Below are 19,527 nucleotides of genomic sequence, written 5' to 3' on the forward strand. Positions count from 1 at the left end.
TGAGACGGGAGCAGCAAGCCTCACCTGTCTCCCTCCTGAGGGTCCGCTGGTACGTTTGAACCACCTGTGGTTAGCATGTAATCTACCGATTTGAGATATACCGTGCCACCAGAGCTTGGTCAGAGGACATGTGTCTTCTTCAACTTTACTATATAATAACAATCTGTTTTCCAAGGAGTTATGCCCACTCAAACTCTCCCCAGAAATATGAGAGTTCCCGGAATAAACCTACACCTCACCAACACTTAGTATTGGCAGGCTTTTGAATGTTTGCTGTTTGTGGTCGTTACATAATTTGCTGTCAATTTGAGACTTAAGAGTGAAGGGGTGGAGGTTAGCCTGTCCATTGGGTCACAACTTGATGACCTCATTTGGAGGCGCTAAGGAGATAAATAGCTTTTTGGAGGCGGGACACGTGCTCATTCCCTGTGAGACATGATTGCTGACAGGACACATGGAGCTATGCTAGAGCTGTGGCGCTGAAGGAACCACGTGGAGACCCACATCAGTACTGAGATGCCTCTACTGCCACTGGATCCACAAGACTTTCCACCCACTGGCCTGTGATCTTCCTGCATTCGGCGTCATTGCATGTATTGTGTGATTCTGAAGAGGCATTTATAGATGGGTATCGGACATATGGGCTACTATCGGACTTATGGACTTGATCTGGACTGGGCTGGGATGTTTTATCAATAGTCAATTGCTCTTGTATATAAAGTTCTTTCTTATACACAGGAGAGTCTCTGAATTTGTTTCTCTAGTCTACCCAGAATAACACACTGTTCTTGGGGGCATACACTAGTAATTTGGTTCAATTTACATCTCCTTGTTACTAAGGTGGTTGAGCAACTCCTCCTATTTATTAGCCATTTGGATTTTATTCCTTTGGATGTTCCTGTTTAATGCTTCTACCTGTCATTTGCCCTCCAACTCAGCCCTTAATATTCCACCTGTTTTCCATTGGATTGCCTATTTCTTATGCTTTGTTGTTTGTCATATATTTGGGATTTGAGCCGCTTGCTTGTTTTGTGTGTTGCTAAATGTCTTCTCTGCTGTGTTTACTTTTCTACTCTACAGTGTGTGTAGGTGTGTTTGGTAAATAGACACTTTAAATGTAATGAAATCTAATAATTTTCCTTTATGGGCAGTATCTTCTATCCTATTTAAATCTGTATTTTCTCTTAGATCGCAGAAACAAGTGGAAAAGAGATTTTCATACATTCAAATGCATTTTCTCTGTAGTTATCTGATGATCCCTGCACATTAATTAATAATACAGATATTTCCTTCTGCCCCAGTATCACTTCCACCCTTAACCCACTATCCCTAGATGCACGGCTCTGCGTCTGGGCTCTGTCTTCTACTCTATTTGTTGAGTCTTCCATTAATACCACAGTTTTCATTCCTGCAGCTTTTAAATAAAATAAATCCCAGGTGTCCAGTAGAACACATTCTCCCTCCCTAATCATCTTTTTTCAAGAACATCATGGTTAATTCCTGACCTGCTACATTTCCATACAAAGGATACAGTCCTCCTGTAATGCTGTACACGGGTACAGAGGGGTTCTGACTGGAACTGTGTGAACTCCGTGCCTTATTTTGGGAGAGTGTCAAAATCTTTATTATTTGAGTCTGCCAATCCATGCACATAGATTATGTCTATATTTCTCCAGATCGTCTGAAAATATTTTACAGTTCTCTGATTAGAAGTCTTTAAATCTCTCATAAGATATATTCCTAGCAGTATGATTTTTGGATGAGAGGACAAACGGTACTTTGAGAACATGATTGCTAGTGTTTGGTAATGCTCCTGCTTTTGTATTTTGGTCTTTCATTCAGCAATCTTGCTGACTTTCCCTTAGTTCTGATAGTATTGTGGTATTAGTTCTAATAACCCATCACTTCTCATAATAATCCAATACTTTATTGCTGTTAGGGTTTTCATTTTCTACGTACTCGCAATCACATCACCGGCGTTAAAAACGAAACAAAAATTATTTTGTTCTTTTCAGTGCCTTCATCATTAGCAAGTCTCCAAACACAACACGAATGAAGTGGGATAGCACTCAGACTTCTCGTATTACAAAGGGCGCACACCTGTCACTGTTGTAGGGCTTTGGAGGTAAATAGGAGATTTTCTCTATTTTTCAGCAGACTATGGATATTATTCAGATAAAGAATGTATCTATTTAGTCTACTTATTATTAGGGATTTTGTTCCTAACACATGTCAAATTTTAATCCAATGCTTTTTGTGAATCTAGTGAGCCACAAGGGACCCTGGTGGCGCAGTGGTTAAGCGTTGGATTGCTAGCCCCAAACTTGGCAGTGGGAAAACACCTGCTGCTTAAAGAGTTAGGGTCTCCGAGACCCCCAAGGGGCAGTCCCACCCTTTCTCTAGGGTCCCCACGGCTCTGCAAGGACTGGGTGGCAGTGAGTATGTGAGTGAGAGTGAACCACGGATTTCCCGTTTAATCGAGCCATTTGGATCCTTTTATTGATCGACTGAAGATGCCGGGATATGCGTTACCAGTTGCTAAGACTGCGATAATAACAAAGTCCGGGAATAAATCCAATTCCAAACCAAGCAAGTTCACTGCCATCGATGCCGGCTTCGAGCAGCCGCACAGGGCAGCGTAGAACCGCCCCGGTGGCTTTCTAAGACTGCAACTCTTTACAGAAGTAGAAAGCCTCATGCTTCTCCAGCAGAGCAGCTGGTGGATTTGAACTGCCGACTTTGCTGTTAGCAGTCCACAGTGCACCAGCTGTGGCACCAAGGCTCTTCCGATGCTACCCAGCTAATCAGACTGTATCGCTCTTTTCATAGATTGTTGGATTGGGGTGATATTTTTAAAGGAATTTCACATCTATGCTTATTTGGCTTGCCATTTTTCCATTGTCTTAACTCTAAAATGCCAAGCGTGACGTTTTCATAAAATTTAATTAAATGTATATGCTAATATATATTGATAACTATGAAAGTAAAGAAAATAAATTTTTTCCCCTGAAATTAAAAATTCAGGCGTTCTAGGGATAATTGTCCTCATGAGGTTTAAAATTATGCCAATCTCAATAAATATACTGGAGAACATATGCACTTCTCTATTTTCTAGAAGTGTGCATCTATGTTTGGTTTACTTTTTCCCTTAAATATCTGAAAGAACTACTTGATGGGGAATTATGGGCTCAGAGTTTTCTTTGTGGAAAACTTTTAATTACTCTTTAAAAGATTACAATAATATCCAGATGTTCTATTCTTATGTCAGTTTTGTCTAGCACTTTTTTTCCAGTTCATCTAAAATTTAAAATTCCTAGAAAGTTGTCCATCAGATCCTCTCACATTCTTAATTTCCAGAAGACAGGGTGTGATATCATGGCGATCCTGATACTTCCTTCATTCGCACTCCTTTTCCTAATCGGCTCCACTCGAGGCTTTTCAAAAGTACCTGTTCTGGGGTTTGGGTCTTCTCTCTGCTAATACCAAGTGTTTGCTTTCAACTCCATTTATGTCTTTGTTATCTCCCCTCAACCTCTCCTCTGTTTCTAACTTCTTGAGGTAGGTGCTTTTAGTTCATTCCTTTTTCAATGAAACGGAAGTTGGAATTGACTCGGTGTCCATAGCGACCCTATAGAACAGGGTAGAGCTGCCCCTGCCCCTGTGCGTTTTGAGACTGTAACTGTTTACGGGATTAGAAAGCCTCATCTTTCTCCCATGGAACAGCTGGTGGGTTCGAACTGCTGACCCTGTGGTTAGCAGCCCAAGGCATAAACACTATGCCACCTTATTCTTTGGGTCTCAAGTTTTCCGCATTTGAGAGTGCCGTCTTGCCACTTTTTAAACACTAATTTCAGTGGAAATATTTGAATTTTCCTTTTCTACCAAGTCTTTACACGGGTCCCAGGTTTCACAGCTCCCTGTAAGCCCAGATGTAGATGCCTCTTAGACGCTTTCCCTGGCAGTGCTTCATTATTACTTCATTCCACTATTTTCTTATTCCCATTGTGATTCTTTCTTTGAGTTCTGGTGTGACAGGTTTATTGTGCCAACCTGGCCAATAAGAACACGTTTGATTGGAGGGCAAAGAGATAAATGGCTCAGCAAGGCCCACCCCCATCTCTCTTGCTCTTTGGTGACTGGTCCGGTGGGCTGCTGCTGTAGCTAGTTCTCGGTCTCAACCTGTGAGCTACAATACCTGTGGGCCAAGCCAACCCGTGGATCATGTCACTAGAGCTTGAGGCTCCTTTGAGAACTGCTTCCCACGCTGCTGGTGGGCATATCACTTGATCTTGAGGCTTATGGAGCTTGGTACCTTGCATTGCTTGCGTTTGATATCCCATTGGGGCCTGCTTCGCTAAGCTCCAGAGCTACTGATGTTGCTGACCCAAACTGCTGTTTGCTGCCTGCGGGCAGACTGCCTGCCTTGCTCATGGGAGGACTCCACTGTCTGCTTCCTAGACCTTGGACCTGGCATCCCACGAGAGTTAAAGGATTTCCAGTATATTAACTGTTCCTGGGAAGTGAGTTGAACTGAGCCCTCTGTACTCGTGTAGGGACTAATTAGCTGTTATAGTCTTTCTGGCTGTAAAAAGCTATCCTCTCACATATATATAAAATCATACATGTTCTGGTTTTGTTTCTCTAGAGAACCCTGGATAACATACATGGGTTACCTGGAAATGTCTCTTTTAGCTGCCAAGCATGTCGGGGTTTCTACTTCCTTGTGGTTGGTTTCTAGCTTAATTTCATTTGGGTCAGAATATGACAGAGCCTCAAAAACTTAGTGGAAAAAAATGGAATTAAAAGATAATGGATAAAAAAAAAGGATTTTTTCCATGAACTTTATAAAGTCCTCTCATTCTTCTTCTGTATAATTCCAATGTATTTGAATTATTGAGACTTACCTTATAGACAGTATACTGTAGCCAACTTGTAAACATATTGTGTGCATTTTTAGAAGAATTTATATTCTGAAATAATTCTGTATTATTATTTTATAAACCCAGTTTGTTCAGCTTTGTTAGTTGGGTTGTTCATATATTCCCTTCATTACTAATTTCCTACGGCCCTCTACTCTCTCCAGGTGGATGGACACACCTCACAAAGATTACGGATTTCTTGGGGTTGTAGTTTTGGCCACTGAGTTGACCCTGACTTACAATGAACCGGAATAACAGAGTAGAGCTGCCCCTTAGGGCCTCCTGTTCTGTGATTTCAATGGGAGCAGACCCCGTCTTTCTCTTCCAGGTGGGTTCAAACCGCTGACCTTCCGGTTACGAGCTGAGAGTCTGACCACTGCTCCCCAGTGTTCCTTTCTCTTCTAAGCTCTGTCAAGACTAGCTTAAAGGCATCGGAAGCCTTGTCAGTAGGCACACACATGCAGAATTGTTACATCTTCCTTGTGAATGGGATGCTCGTGAAGTACCAAGTGACCCTGTGTCTCTCACAATGCTCTCACCCACGGGGTCTCTGCTGTCCAATGTGATGGCCTGCACACATCACTGTGTGCACCGTAAATCTGCCTGTTCACTGTGTCTTTTCCCTGCCCTTGTATTCCACACGAGTCTCTTGCAAACAACGTAGGCTTTCCTTTTTAATGTGATCTGACAATTTTTGTCTTTCAGTAGATCACCCATTCTATTGCATTTAATGTACCTATGTGATGTATCTGAGTTTTAATCTACCTTTTTAAACTTCTAAGGTTTTATTCCACTTGTTTGGGGCTCCTTTTTATGGAAGACACGAGTCACTTTTGAATTTTTATCCTCTGTAGGTTTGGGAATTTTACAATCATTTCCCTATTTTTTAGTGGCTACTCTAGAAATGATAACATGTCTAATCGAATAGATAATTTTATCCTCATCTGGGATGATGTAAGGACCTTAAAACATTAAAGAAATTTAATATCTTCATGATGTGTAGGCAGTATAGTGGTTATGCCTGGGTTGCGATCCATACGGTCCACAGTTCAAAACCACCGGCAGCTCCGAGGGAGGGAGAAAGACTGGGTTTTCTCTTCCCGTTAACAGTTAGTCTTGGGAGTGCACGGGAGGGTCCCATGAGTCAGCGTGGACTCGATGGGAGGGAGTGTGTTTGGGTCTGATTCATAGGCAATGGTTCTACATGTGAGGAGCCATGGGGACACCGTGGGTATGAGCTGGGCTGCTGACAGCAGTTTGAAGCTACCTTGGGGGAGAGATGAGCCTTTCCACCCCAGTGGCGCATTACCATTTGGAACCCACAGGGCACTGCTCCCTTGTCTTATTAGGTCGATCTGAGTCAGCATTGACTCGATGGCAGGGAGTTTGGTTTGGGTTTGGCTATATGTTTTAAATCCATTTCCCATAGTATTATAGCTACAAACTATCAGTGTTCATATATAGGTACACATTTAACATTTTCATTCATTTCTGTCTTTTTTCTCAGCTGAAACTCCTTCTAATTAAATAAGTCTTTTAAAATTTTTTTCCCTTTAGTGTTTGACTCCTGAGCAAGTTTGAAAACTTGCTCAGTTTTCACGTTACTGTCATTCTTAAAAGTTATTTTTGCTGAATGTATGTGAGCAAAGGCTTAAAAATAAAAGAATGAACCAAAACTTGTTCTTGCTCTAATGGACATGACCTTTACTTTATGACCTTCTCCCCATTGTTTTCCTGGGACCTTGACAGTGGTGAAGTCGGCTATGTTACCAGGAGACAATGCTTATGATTAAAACAAACAAACAAGATGCGTGATTGATGAACTGTACCTACACAGAGAGGAGAATGAATAAGCTGTAAATACTCATGGAAGCCACCGTTTTGAGTGTATTACAACCTTGTAACTGGGCATGTCCCTTACTGCAACCACAGAAGTTACACTGATGGATTATTACAAGACATATTGAATTACTATGAAACACTGGGCTTTAAAGCCAAAGTGAGTCTCATATCCACCCATGCGGTCTTGTTCTCTTCTACTGAGCGGTGTGGAAAATCCCTCCTGGTCCCCTAGACACCCCTGATGTTCCGGTGCTGGCCGTCCTGGGTCCTTCTGTAAATGCCAGGGCAAGTCAATACTGGAGGTGGGGTGGAGGGGAGTCATTTATTTGTTTTATTTTTCAAGTGTCCAAGTCATGTAATTTTAGTATACAGTGAACCCTCGCCACTTCGCGCTTCGACTTCCGCGGCTTCACTCTATCACGGTTTTTGCGTAACAGCGCATGCTCTGTCATTACTGCCACTGATTGGCTCATACTGTACCCGCTTGATGCCATAAATAATATAATAAATAATAAATGATAATTGTAACGTCCAAAATGTTTTACTGTATTTTCCCTTTTTCGTTTGATAAATTGGGTAATACGAGTGTAATGGTGACTAAAGGGTGTTTTTTCATGTCCTCTATGCTCTAACTACGAAAATATTTGATTTACAAATAAGGAATCCTACTTCACGGAATTTCATTTATCACGGTAGGGTCTAGAACCGATTAACCGCGATAAACGAGGGTTCACTGTATTCACAAAGTTGTACAACCATCAGTACCTCTGGTCTATTGAGTCTTATATTAACTTTTTGTTTGTTTTTTGGTCCTTAGCTCTCTGTTGAGTTAAATATGGACTTAAATTTATCTTGACAATCATCTAGCTAATTCATCAGGGTCTACTGACTCTAGTCTTTGACCCTGTTGGAAAACTCTCCGTCACTATGCCTTGAAGATTCGTGTGGCCTCGATCTGTTGCTGGGGCTCCAATTCCCACCTCTTGCCCCGTCCCCTGCGTGGCATTGTGGCTTACCTGCTTTTCTGTGCTTCCCTCCTTAGGCCACACCACACTTTATTCCAGAGAGCTTCTTCCAACCCTCTCATCGGTGATGCACACGCTCACATCCGTCCATACGTTTGTGTACTGTGTTCTTCATTTCAGGGTTTTGTTTGCTTGCTTCTCTTTAATTTTTCACTTACAGAAATGCTCGCTGGTTTGTTGGAAAAGAATCTGCCTTTTCACTTTTAATAATTAACAGTGCCTTGTGAAAATCTCCCAGGGGAGGCCCTTTCTCCTTGCACACAGCATGTATGTTTGTTTTACTCGTCTGTGTACAAAGATTCCAGTTATCTGGAGCCTCAGAAGCTGTGTGTTAGTCTGGGTTGAGTTGAGTAATCCAGAGAAACTCATATGAGTATAAGAGAGAGTTTCATATCCAAGAGTAATTATATATTAAGAAAACATCCTGGCTCAGTTCAGATCAAGTTCATAAGTTTGATATTAGCTCCTATGTCCGATACTAGTCCAATAATTCTTCTACAGACTCACACAGCACATGCCATATTCCTGGAAGCAGGAATACCACAGGCCAGTGGGCGAAAAGTCTTATGGATGCATCTCAGCCCTGGCACGGGTCTCTATGTGGCTCCTCTAGTTCCAGGGCTCTGGCTGCCATCAGCGTGGCGCCACGTGGCGAGTCAACAGGAATGTCCAGCAGAGAGAGTGTGTGCCCTGCTTCCAGGGAGGAAGACGGGAGTTCCCAGAATCCTCAGAAGGCTCTGCCCACACAGAGGCATGATTGGCTATGACCTGATGGACAGGTTAGACCCCACCCCCTCGGTCAAGTTGACAGGGGATGACATAACTGCCACAGGCTGCATTTCAAGGCTCTGGCATTTTGGCACATTCTCCTCTCTGGCATCCTGTCTGCGCCTAATTGTCTCTCATACTGTAATAACGCTGTGTGAACATAACTTAAGGCCTGAGATTATACTATCTTTCCTTCACAGGCTGTTTCATTTGCATCTGCCAGGTGCTGGTGGGTATTAGCATCTGGGATCACCATCATTCCGTTTCATATGTTTTTATGGCGATGACGCTGACTCAGGGCCTGGCTGCAGTCCATTCAAAGGCTGGCAAGCCCCAGTCACGGTTGTATGGCCTCCAACCCTCTGTGACATTCAGGATGCCTCCTCACGGGGCTCCCAGAGGCCTCCACAACTAGGCGGAAGCTATCTTTCTCCCCAGTTCCCCACAGTTCCTGTGCTGTCCTTTTCTGACACTTTCCAGAGAAGCCATTTCTGTACTCTAGTCCAGCATCCCATCTTCCCGGTCCCCACTTCAAATGCCTTTTCCCTCCAGGGGCCATCCCTGATTTCCCCCCGGAGGTGTGCGCCGGGCAGGCGCGGATGGCAATCTGCCCTGAGAAGGCTCATTTCTACACGGCAGGATCAGTGCTGCCAAAGACCTGGGAGATTATCTGGTCTAGGGATGGTAAAATGTTTCCATTTTCTGCCCAGCAGGAAGAGATACGCAGGATCACTTAGCAGGATATCTGCCACGGTCCAGGGGGAGAGAGTGACAGCGTTATGTCACATGAAGTTGCCATCCTTGACCTTTCTAACTCTGTCATTCTGCAAATGAAGAGGCCAGCTCAGAGTGGTTTCTTCTTGGGACACGCAGGACAGGAGCCTGAGGTGGCTCACTGTGCGGATATTTGAGGGAAGACCGGGATTTTCCCTGACCTGGTCGATGATCACCCATCTACCCACCTATCTGCCAGACAACTGTCAGCTTGTCCTACTTCTGGTGCCTTGCTTATTGCTGTGATGCTGGAAACTCTGTCGTTGCCATTTCAAATCCCAGCAGGGTCACCCAACCAAGGTCACCCAACCAAGAGAGACTAGGAAGAAAGTCTTGGTGACCAACTTCTGAAAACTAGCAAATGAAAGCCTTAGAGATCACAAAAGGGATTCAATACGACCATGATGGAAGATGGTGCCTTGGCTGGAGGCTACCCAACACACAGTGGCTGAAACAATGGGCTCAAAGAACACGCTAAAACTCAGGAAGCCGGCACAGGAACAGTGTGCACGTGGTCACCACGAGGCCAGTTAACACCAACAATCCTGTGAGGGCAGACAGCGCTTCTCCCACTCCCAGGGGAGCCTCTAGTTCACAGAGTCCTGCCCCACCTGCCAGACACACAGTCCCATTTTACTCTCACTGTTGTCTTTCAAGAGCACCGATCCCTGAGAAGTATACCAATTTCCTTTCCGGCTTCTCTCGGTCAAAAGCTCACGGCCATCGAGTGGATGCTGATGCACACTGACCCTCTAGCACACTGTGAGTGAGTTTCCAAGATTGTGAGTGTTTAGTGGAGTAGAGAGCCCAGTCTTTCTTTTACAGAGCAGCTGGTGGTTTCAAACTGCTGACCCTGCGCATCACAGCCCACCGTGTCACCAGTACGCGCCAGGGCTCCATTTCGGGTTTCCAAACCAGGCTCACTCCCCTGGAATCAACGCTGACTCACAGCGAGCCCCTGTGGGTTTCAGAGGCTGTCACTGTTCACAGGAGTCGAAAGCCCAGTCTTTCTCTCTCCAAACAACTGTTGGCTTCAAACTGCCGACCATGGGGATCGCAGCCCAACGCATAAGCACACCATTGCCAGGGCTTCCTTTCAGGTGTAGGTGGAAATTATCTATCTATTCTGAAGTGTGTGTGTTGGGGACAGTCCGAAGGGTCAAGAAAGACCGTGTGTGTATGTGGGGGACTAGAGAGAAGCTATAGGTTGGAGAGAAAAGACTCCATTAATATGACCCTCCTCCTGAAGGGCATGCCCCTGGGGACCTGCCACACGCTCCCCCAGGGTGCGGGGGTAACTGTCGGTCATGCCCCCCCCCCCCCTCGGGCGCACTGTATCAGATGGATCAGGTCATGTTTTCCACACAGCGATCTCATCTCGAGCCACCCGGCTCTGTAGCCCCCACACGGAGGGCAAGGGCCTGAGTCTCCGGAAGGCTGGAGAGCACCAAGTTCCTATCTGCAGATCGCACTCGTCAATCTTGACCAGCGCCTTATACATGGTTTTGTTTTGTTTTAATCTGTAGCTAAGCTGGCAGCACCCCTCCTGCCACTCAGGAGCTACTTGCTACTTTAAGAGGTTAGGGAAAGAACTAGACATTACTGGGCAGGATGGAAACACTAGCACACGTCTACAACGTTTTCATTCACGGAGGCCGGGGGGAAGTTTTCCATTTTATCTGCCATTCTCAGGGACTGAAGCATGCTTTTCCACCAAGTTCTTTTTCTGAAAGCCCCCTTTCAAGTGAGCATGGCATTTTTGCCTCAACAGCGAGAGCCCGTTAGATTACAGCCCAATGTATTCCACGAGCTTGGATGTGAGGCAGGTCAGGCCATATTCCTAAAAGTCAACAGTTTGCAGGAAGACAACAAAACCAACGAAACTCACTACCAGTGAGTCAATGCAGACCCACAGCGACCCTGAAGGACAGGGCAGAACTGCCCCTATGGGTTTCTGAGACTGTTACTCTTCATGAGAGTAGAAAGCCCCGTCTGTCTCCCTGTTAGCAGAACAGGTCTCCCTAAAACAAAAACCTGTTGGCATGTGCTTAATCCAGAGCTCACCTGCATGCCCACCTCAAAGGTCTTGACTCTGTACGGCCAGAAAACTCTAGAGGGTCACGCCCCAGGAGGAGCTCCCCTTGGCCCCTAAGAGCTGGCTTTTTCATCTAGATGAGGGGGACACCCATTTGGAAATTAACAGGCTCCAGAAGTGGGCCAATAACCCACCTGGGGATGAGGAGCAGGAAGCCCCTGAACCTCCAGACCCGGGTTTCTCAACCTCCCATCTAGTGATCATTTGGTCCTGGGATCACTGGCTGAGGAGAGCCACTATGCACCTTGTAGGATGTTCACCAGCATCTCTGTCCTCTGCCCTCTACCCGGTGGATCTGGGATGCATAGCCCTTATTCTGCCAAGGGCCATTTGTATATTTTTAATATCATTCATCGGCCTGACTGGTCTAACATTTAATTAACTCAGCCTTTATGCGATGGCGGGGACCCTGGTGACGTAGTGGATTACGCATTGGGCTGCTAACCGCAAGGTCTGCAGTTCAAGGGCAACAGCTGCTCCACGGGATACACATGAGGCTTTCTACTCCCAGAAAGAGGTACAGCCTCCGAAACCCACAGGGTTGTCGTCTAGGGTGGCTAAGAGTCGAAACTGGACTCAATGGCCATGAGTCTAATGTGATGGCTAGAACTGTGATTCTCTTTGGGGAGGCCTGTGGTGCTCGCTGGTCTGGAATATTTGGGCCTCATTCAACCTGAGCCAGATGTTCCCCACCCCTGCACTAGATGACAGCTGCACTACCCCACCCCCATGCCCAAATTGTAACTGGCAACCTTATCTCCAGACATTGCTAGATGCCCCTGGCAGCAAAAATCACCCTATTTGAGAGCCCCAGCTCTAGCGATGAATCTCTGCTCTGAGACTCTCTGTTCTCATGTTAGACTCTGGGGGAATGAGGAGGAGAAGCCCTTTGAGACATAGGCAGAGCCCCACCAGAGCTGGAGCTGCACACAGCCAGGGTGCTTCCTGTTGGCAGGATTACTGTGCTGGGCTGAGTGGCACTCAGTGGGGGGTGCATGCCAGAGAGCCCCAGGGAATGCTGAGGTCCTCAGGTTGGGAAAGGAGAGGGAAGCTGGCAGCCACACTCACCGTTTGCCACATGCCGTGGTTGATGATGGGCCCACTGCTGGTGACGCGGCCGATCCCGTTGTAGCTGAGCTGCAGCTCCAACCGGCCAGCCCACAGGGCGAGGACGATCCAGGTGCTGTCTTGATGGCCTCCGGCAAAGAAAAGGACACCTTCAGGGTCAAAGGTTCTAAACTCGAACTCAGCCACAAGTCTGACCACGAGGGTGCCAAGAAACAAATTAGAGTTTGGTCAGAATGACTCACAGCTTCTGGCCCTACCGGTTAGCTTAAAATCTGGTGTCAGAGAAAGCAGCAGCTAAGCAGCCTATGGGGTCACATGGGCACACGATGGATAAGTTCGTGGACAAACACCACCCAACGTCCCGCCCTAGCAGTGCCCCTCGTCCTTCCTTTCCAGCACTGTCCAAAACACATCTCCTGCCCAAAGGGGGGTGGTGGCGGCAGTCTAGGCATGGTGGGCAGTTGGTTGGTGGGGCCTTTTGGTGAACTCAGAGACCTAGCATTTATTTAAACCTTTACCACGGTTGAAATTCATGTTGAGACCAAGAGATGGTCCGGGACCATTCTGGGCTCCACTGGAAACAAGACCACAGTTCTCCTCAAGCACAAGTTCCAGCGTCCCACCGTCTACGAGGCGCTCCGCTCCCACCCGGAAGACAGCCTCAGAGCGCATATAGAGGGCTGCTGTGAGAGGGAATTGGGTTGCTGGCAGTGGGTTTGGGTATGGTGAGGTCCCAGGGGAGTGCAAACAGTTTACACTTGATGACTGACCTAGACCTTGGTAGATCCAACCCACCCACAATTGCCAAGGAAGAAAGGCCTGGCAACTTGTTTCCAAAATAACAATCACGGAAACCCTACGGGCAGTTCTACTCTGTCACATGGGTCAAGGTGAGTGGAAACCAACCTTATAGCAATGGGTTTGGTGTGACGATGAAGGCATCTGTGTTGGCTATTTTATCGGAAAGGATCTTTGTGTTTGTGTGGGTGTGTGTTTAAGACAAATCCCCTTCTCACCTGGTGGGCTGCAGTCTTTTGAAACGTAGCCTGATCACGGGGGTCCCACTGAACATCCGTCCCAGATATAAAGACTTCATACTTCTGGCCATATTGAAAGGAACGCATGGCAAAATGTCCTGTCACAGAGCAGGAGTTATGAGCATCGGGAGAGGAGGAAGCATCCCTTTCCTTTAGCTGCTTCCTTTAGCCCCAAGGACCCACCATCATCGCAGGACCACATGAGACTGCTTGTATCAAGAGCTTAATCATCGTTCGCCTCCCAGGATATCAGAAGCTGGGGCCACGTCACGCACACAACACAAATTAGTCTCTGAACTCAGTGCCTTGGGGTTAGTTAGAAATCCCCAAATGATTGCTATAACCGGACCTCGATATGCTACGGGGATTCCAGGTGTCAAGGTCTGGCTCATATATAGAGGGCTTTGGTCTCATTTTTGCATAATTTGCATAGCCTAAGGATATCTGACTGGCGACTGGAGGCTGGATTCCATTGCCCTCCTTCCTTACTCCTTTCCCTTCTGATGCTCTTTCTTTTTAAATTAAGAAATATTTCACCCATACAGAGAACAGTGTTTCAGAAGCAATGATACTAGAAACTATCATTAAAAAATAAGTAAAATATGGATGCCTTGAAGACTCATTTCTAGAATATGCTCTGCTCCAGGTCTAGTCAGCGAGCTGTGGTGGTTAGAGCTTTTCCTCTCTTGCCGTAGAACAGAAGGTCAGAGCTGACCACCGGGAAGGCACCTGAGGAGGGACCCGAGAGGAAGAACTAATCTCTCCAGGATCACATGGTTAGCCAGGGCCAGGGCTGAGAGCTAGAAACCTGCTCACCTCGATGTTCCTCAAACATAGTTAGTTCCCCACAATTCCCCCCAAGAGAAGGGTGGTGTGAGGGGGCCACAGGCAGAGCACAGGGGCTCTGAAGGCCTCATGCAGCCTAATGAGGCCACAGGAGAAGGCAGATGCTCTCCACCCTGTATAAAGTCAATACTGAGAAACCCCACTGTAAGCCAGACAACACCTCCTCAGGCACAGGTTCCAGAGACCCCTGTAGCCACGTGCCACCATCTGCAGCATTGTGTACCTACCCAAGGAGGGCTCTTTCTTCTGGAAGAACATTTTGTCATTCATATAACATTCACTATAAGCAACTTCTCAGAGTTCCTTAGCCTCTACCAGGGCCTCCAGTGAACAGGAAAACTACTAGCTGGGAATGTTCTCCGATGGAGGTATGAACGTGCAGGGTCTAATGACATACATGTGTTACAGAAAGATGGTCTAGCTTGCTTCCTGGGTAAGTGTGACTAATTCAGGAGAAAATGTGCATTAGTATGTGTGTGTGTGTCACACTTTGGGTCCACAACCATGCTGGTCAGTTGGTGAGTGGGGAGTTGCCATAGAGATTTATAAATAGAGTCAAACATCTTTTAGAGAGCAGACACACTTCCTATCCCAAACCTCTCCGTGCGGCCCCAAAGAATACGAAGTGCCTTCAGAGCAAAAGCTAAGTATCCAAAAAAAGCATTTCTCCTGAAAAACCCACTCCAACAATTGTCAAAAGAATCACAAACGGAACCTGGAAGCCGTGACCCAAGGAGGGGTTGGATTCCCTGAGACCCAGCCAGTTGGACTGGATTGTTCTAAAAGCGCCCATTCCTCCCCGTCCCCTGGCATTGGGAGCTGGAGCTGAGGGCCTCCTCCCACAGGAGGGGTGGGGTGGGGGGAGCACACTACCTCACAGGTGTTCATGTTCTGCGACAGTCTGAGGCCCCCGCGCCCGTCACAGTGGCAGGTGTAGCTCCCCGGGGAATTAACGCAGGTCTGCTCACAGGGCTTTGCCGCACATTCGTCCACATCTGCAGGAGACATGGGTGTGTGAGATGTGCTGGCATTCGTGACAAAGGAAAACACCTCTGACGGAGTGCTTCCTGGAGGTTTTACTCACCACACTGCAGGTGATGTGCTCCGTGTAACCATGGAAACGGCGTAAAGTGTGTCATGTAGCAAGCATGAGTCTCTCTAGCCTATGGCCCTTCTAATAACAGTATTCATCTCCATGTACCTTCTTCCAGATCTGCAGCCAGGCTGGACGGCCAGGGCTGGTCCCTCTTAGACTCTCTTCTCCCCTTTCCCTTGAAGGGAGCCAAGGAGAGCAATTGCCTCAGGGTAAGTTGTATTATATGCTAAGTCTACCTGACAGGCTCGTCTGAGAGTCACGTGTATAAAGCGCATGGACGAGAAGATACTCCCTGCCACGGAGTCAATTCCAGCTCATAGCGACCTTATGGGACCTGGCAGAGCTGCCCTATGAGTTTCCGAAACGGTAACTCTTTATGGGAGTCAAAAGCCCTGTCTTACCCCTGCGGAGTAGCTGATGGTTTCAAACTGCAGACCTTGTGGATCACAGCCCAATACAAAACCCCTACACCACCAGGGCTCCTGAGAGAGTTAAGGTTTATTGTGCCAACCTGGCCGATAAACACAGGTGGGATTAACTGAAGGGCGGAGAGATAAATGGCTCAGTGAGCCTCACCTTTCTAGTTCTCCGGTCTCTTGCTCTCTGATGGTTGGACCAGGGTGCAGCTGCCTTAGCCAGTTCCCTGCTTCAGCTGGCAAAGCTCACTTCCTATAAGACATCCCTGAGGAGAAGCCACATGGACCTAGCCTGATGCAGCCCTGGACCCCTGACAGCACTGAGATGCTTACATGCTTACTGATTCTGCTTTCCACCGGCAGTCAGCATCATTACGTGTGTTTTGTGAGATGGAGGAGGGCTTTTTAGATTGGTGTCGGACATATGGGCTTGGGCAGCCCTGGGTTGGGATGTTTTCTTAATGTACACTTACCCTTTATATAAAACTCTCATCTATATATATGAGTTTTTATGGATTTGTTTCCCTAGTTTACCCAGACTAACAACACAGCTCCTTTGGACTAGAGGATACAGATGCAAATTCAAGCAGCCATTCCTGGGATGGGGAGCCCTGGTGGTGGTGCTGCTGCTGCCAGGTAAGCATTGGACTGTAAAATCATTGGGTTGTAAACCACGAAGTCAGCAGTTCAAACCCACCAGCAGCTCCCTGAGCAGAAGACGAAGTTGTCTGCTCTCCTCAAGACTGACAGCCTCTGAAATTGTTTGTAGGGGTTACTATGAGCCGGAACTGGCTGGATGGTGGTGAGTTTTTTCATATTTTGTTTTTATCCCTGGGCACTTAAAGAGTCCGAGGGGCGGGTAGTGGTCAGAGATGGAGGGAAGGTAGGGAATGCAGCAGCACAGACGGGGACTTCATTCCTTCAGTCCCCCTGCTCCTCCAGATGGGGTTCGACCATCCTGCCTTCTCATTCTGTCTATGGGCCCCTCCTCAATGCTGCCCACCATAAAGGAGGGGCTGTCCTGGAGCTCCACACCATCAAGAACGGGGCACAGTCCTCCCATGGCCAGCAGAGAGGAAGAACAGTCACCAGGCTGACTTGTGTCCTCTCCCATAGGTGTTGGGAGCCCAGCTCCGGGAACTGTGGCTATCACCCACTTGGGGAAGAGGGTTTCTGGTGTGGGGCTAATAGGTCTTTTCCAGGTGGTTGATTTCTGAAATCCGTTCTGAGTTCTATGGAGAGCAGTGTAGGCCCAGGCTCAGCAGCTCCGAGGATTCTCAGCTATTAGAGCCACGGCCTGCATTCAGACTTCCAGCCCCCTGGGCTGCGAGACAAGGCATTTCTGTCCTTTAAGCCACCAACTGGTGGCATGTCTATTACAGCCAAACCCAACCCATCACCATTGATGCCCTCCTGCCTCCTCATAGTGACCCTACGAAGGAATGGCAAGACTGTACATCTTCATGGGTGCAGACAGCCTCCTATTTTCCCATGGAGTGGCTGGCAGGTCTGTACAGCTGACCTTGTGATTAGCAGCCTGCTGTCTAATCCTAGAAAACTATGACAAATGGCAAGAAAGACTCTTGCTTCTCTACATCTCCTCTGGCACATGGCTGGTTCTGGGCAGTGAGGAGCGTGGGTTAGAGGCCTGATTTGCCTCTCTAGTGTTCTGCAGTAGACTTCCTTGTCGACTCTCTCCCCTGTGCCCATGGCAGGTGGGAAGGTGCCCTGGTGGGTTGGTGAGTTAGGAGTTAGGCTGCTAACCGCAAGGTCAGCAGCTCAACTCCATGAGCTGCTCCGGAGGCGAAAGACGAGGCTGTTATCTTCTGCAACGTTTTATAGCCTGGGAACCCACAGGGGCAGTTCTCCTCTGTCCTACAGGGTCCCGTGAGTCAGAATAAACTCATGGCAGTTGGTTTTCCATGTTTATGGCAGGTGGGAGAAGGGTGCTGAAGTTCCTCATGAAGTACATCTGTGAGGTTGGGGGCTCTGGGGTTAAGAGAAGCTGAGACGGGGTTCCTTGTGGGATGTTCTGGGGCCACTTTGCGAGGGGGTGGATGGATGCTTTGGATTGCTAATCCAAGGATCAGCAGATGGAGCCCACCAGCCGCTCGCTGCTCCTCGGGAACGATGGGGCTGCGTGTGTGCGTCACAAAGAGGGTCAGCCTCGGAAACCCCAAGGAGCAGTTGTGCCCGGTCCTCCAGGGTCACTCCACATCAGAGTCAACTCGACAGCAGTTGGGTTGTGGTTGGGTTTTGTGGTCCCTACCCTTTTCCTAACTGGTTTTCTACTTACGAGCTCATCTCTGGACTTTGTGCCCAGTGGTTGCTAATGTTCAGTGCTCACCTATGAAGTGGCCACAGCGAGCGCTCCGAAGCACAGGGAAGATTCGGAAAGGACAAAGAGAATTCCTTCCCAGGGGGAGGGGGGTCAACAGAGGGCACGTACCTAGGCAGGCCTTCTTCTCCGGGTCGTACTTGTAGCCTTCCTCGCAGAGGCAGGAGTAGGAGCCTGGCAAGTTCTTGCAGCGTGCCTCCCCGCAGGCATGCACATCTGCGCACTCATCGATGTCTGCAAACAGAACCCAGGCTGCAGATCGACAGGTGGAAAGGCGAGGCTCCTGGTTACCTCTGAAGCAACCGGAGAGCTGCCGTGGCCCATGACTGGTAGGGATTAAAGTCAAGGCCACACTAGATAAGGGCAGGTTCTGTGAAATCCATCAGTCCGCTGTGCCTGGCAGCGATCTGCCTGCCCCGACACCTGGGCTCCACAAACTCCCAAATACCACCCCCATTCCTCCCTTGACTCCCCTTGCCCCCACCTGCTGACACAAACAAGGATTCCATCTTTGACTTCAGCTCTAGGCCCAGGGGCCCAGGTGAAGCAGCAGGGTGGGGCTGAGGGCCCATTTCTAACCTTCCCAAGTTGAGAAGCTCACTATCCCACCAACAAACCCAGTGGCACAGGCGCTACCACATTGGCTGGCTAAGAACATGAGTATAGTTATTGGATTCAACTAATAATTTTAGTACAAAAACCGTGAAAATAAACCCCGCAGCCGCCTTTTCCATCCAAATCGCCACCGGGGAAAGTTAAGCACTTACTGACCTCAAACAACAACATTGTTGCATTTGACTTTACTGCTTGGTGAAAAGATACACATCAAAACCTGCACCCATCCAACAGTTGACACACACCTCTCAGTGATGTTGGTTGCATCTGCCATTCCTGCTCTAGTAACTTCCCCCACGTTAATTTAGACTCCCTACCCCTAAACTTCTCTGGGAGGTGCAGTCCAATAGAGAGTTAGAGAGTTCTTTCCACTGAAAAGCCGAATACGGCATTAGGACTCAAAGTCTGAACACTAGGCTTCCGGAAGGCTAGTGTACAGTGGAAGCCCTACGTCCATATTGGAACCGCCACAGAGTCAGCCTCCACTGAATCTATTCCGACCCACTGACCTGCCATGTGAGCAGCTCTGCCTCCAGCCAGAATGTGTTTGGAAGTGGGTTACTACCACTACACTGTCCAGCCCTGGGAGCGGCAGCCTCGCTCTTGGCGACCAGCAGGGCGTGCTCTGGATGGAATTTGGGGCACTAGGGTCACCCAGGCAGGAGCCAGAACCAGGCAGCCTTCGTGG

General features: G+C 47.8%; 1 protein-coding gene across 1 annotated transcript in view; it reads right to left on the minus strand.

Annotated features, from left to right (window-relative positions):
* GAS6 (growth arrest specific 6) overlaps nt 1-19,527 on the minus strand; it is a 67,873-nt gene that overhangs the window by 13,202 nt on the left and 35,144 nt on the right. The window contains exons 6-9 of the mRNA XM_004704315.2: nt 18,336-18,458; nt 15,248-15,369; nt 13,508-13,626; nt 12,492-12,681 (exon numbers count right to left, since the gene is read on the minus strand). Coding sequence (XP_004704372.2) covers nt 12,492-12,681; nt 13,508-13,626; nt 15,248-15,369; nt 18,336-18,458 — 554 coding nt within the window. The remainder of the gene's footprint in view (nt 1-12,491; nt 12,682-13,507; nt 13,627-15,247; nt 15,370-18,335; nt 18,459-19,527) is intronic.

The sequence above is a fragment of the Echinops telfairi genome, unplaced genomic scaffold, assembly GCF_000313985.2.
Source record: "Echinops telfairi isolate 266 unplaced genomic scaffold, ASM31398v2 ScPeMD7_7467;HRSCAF=8505_1, whole genome shotgun sequence".
In the NCBI taxonomy this organism is placed as follows: domain Eukaryota; kingdom Metazoa; phylum Chordata; class Mammalia; order Afrosoricida; family Tenrecidae; genus Echinops; species Echinops telfairi.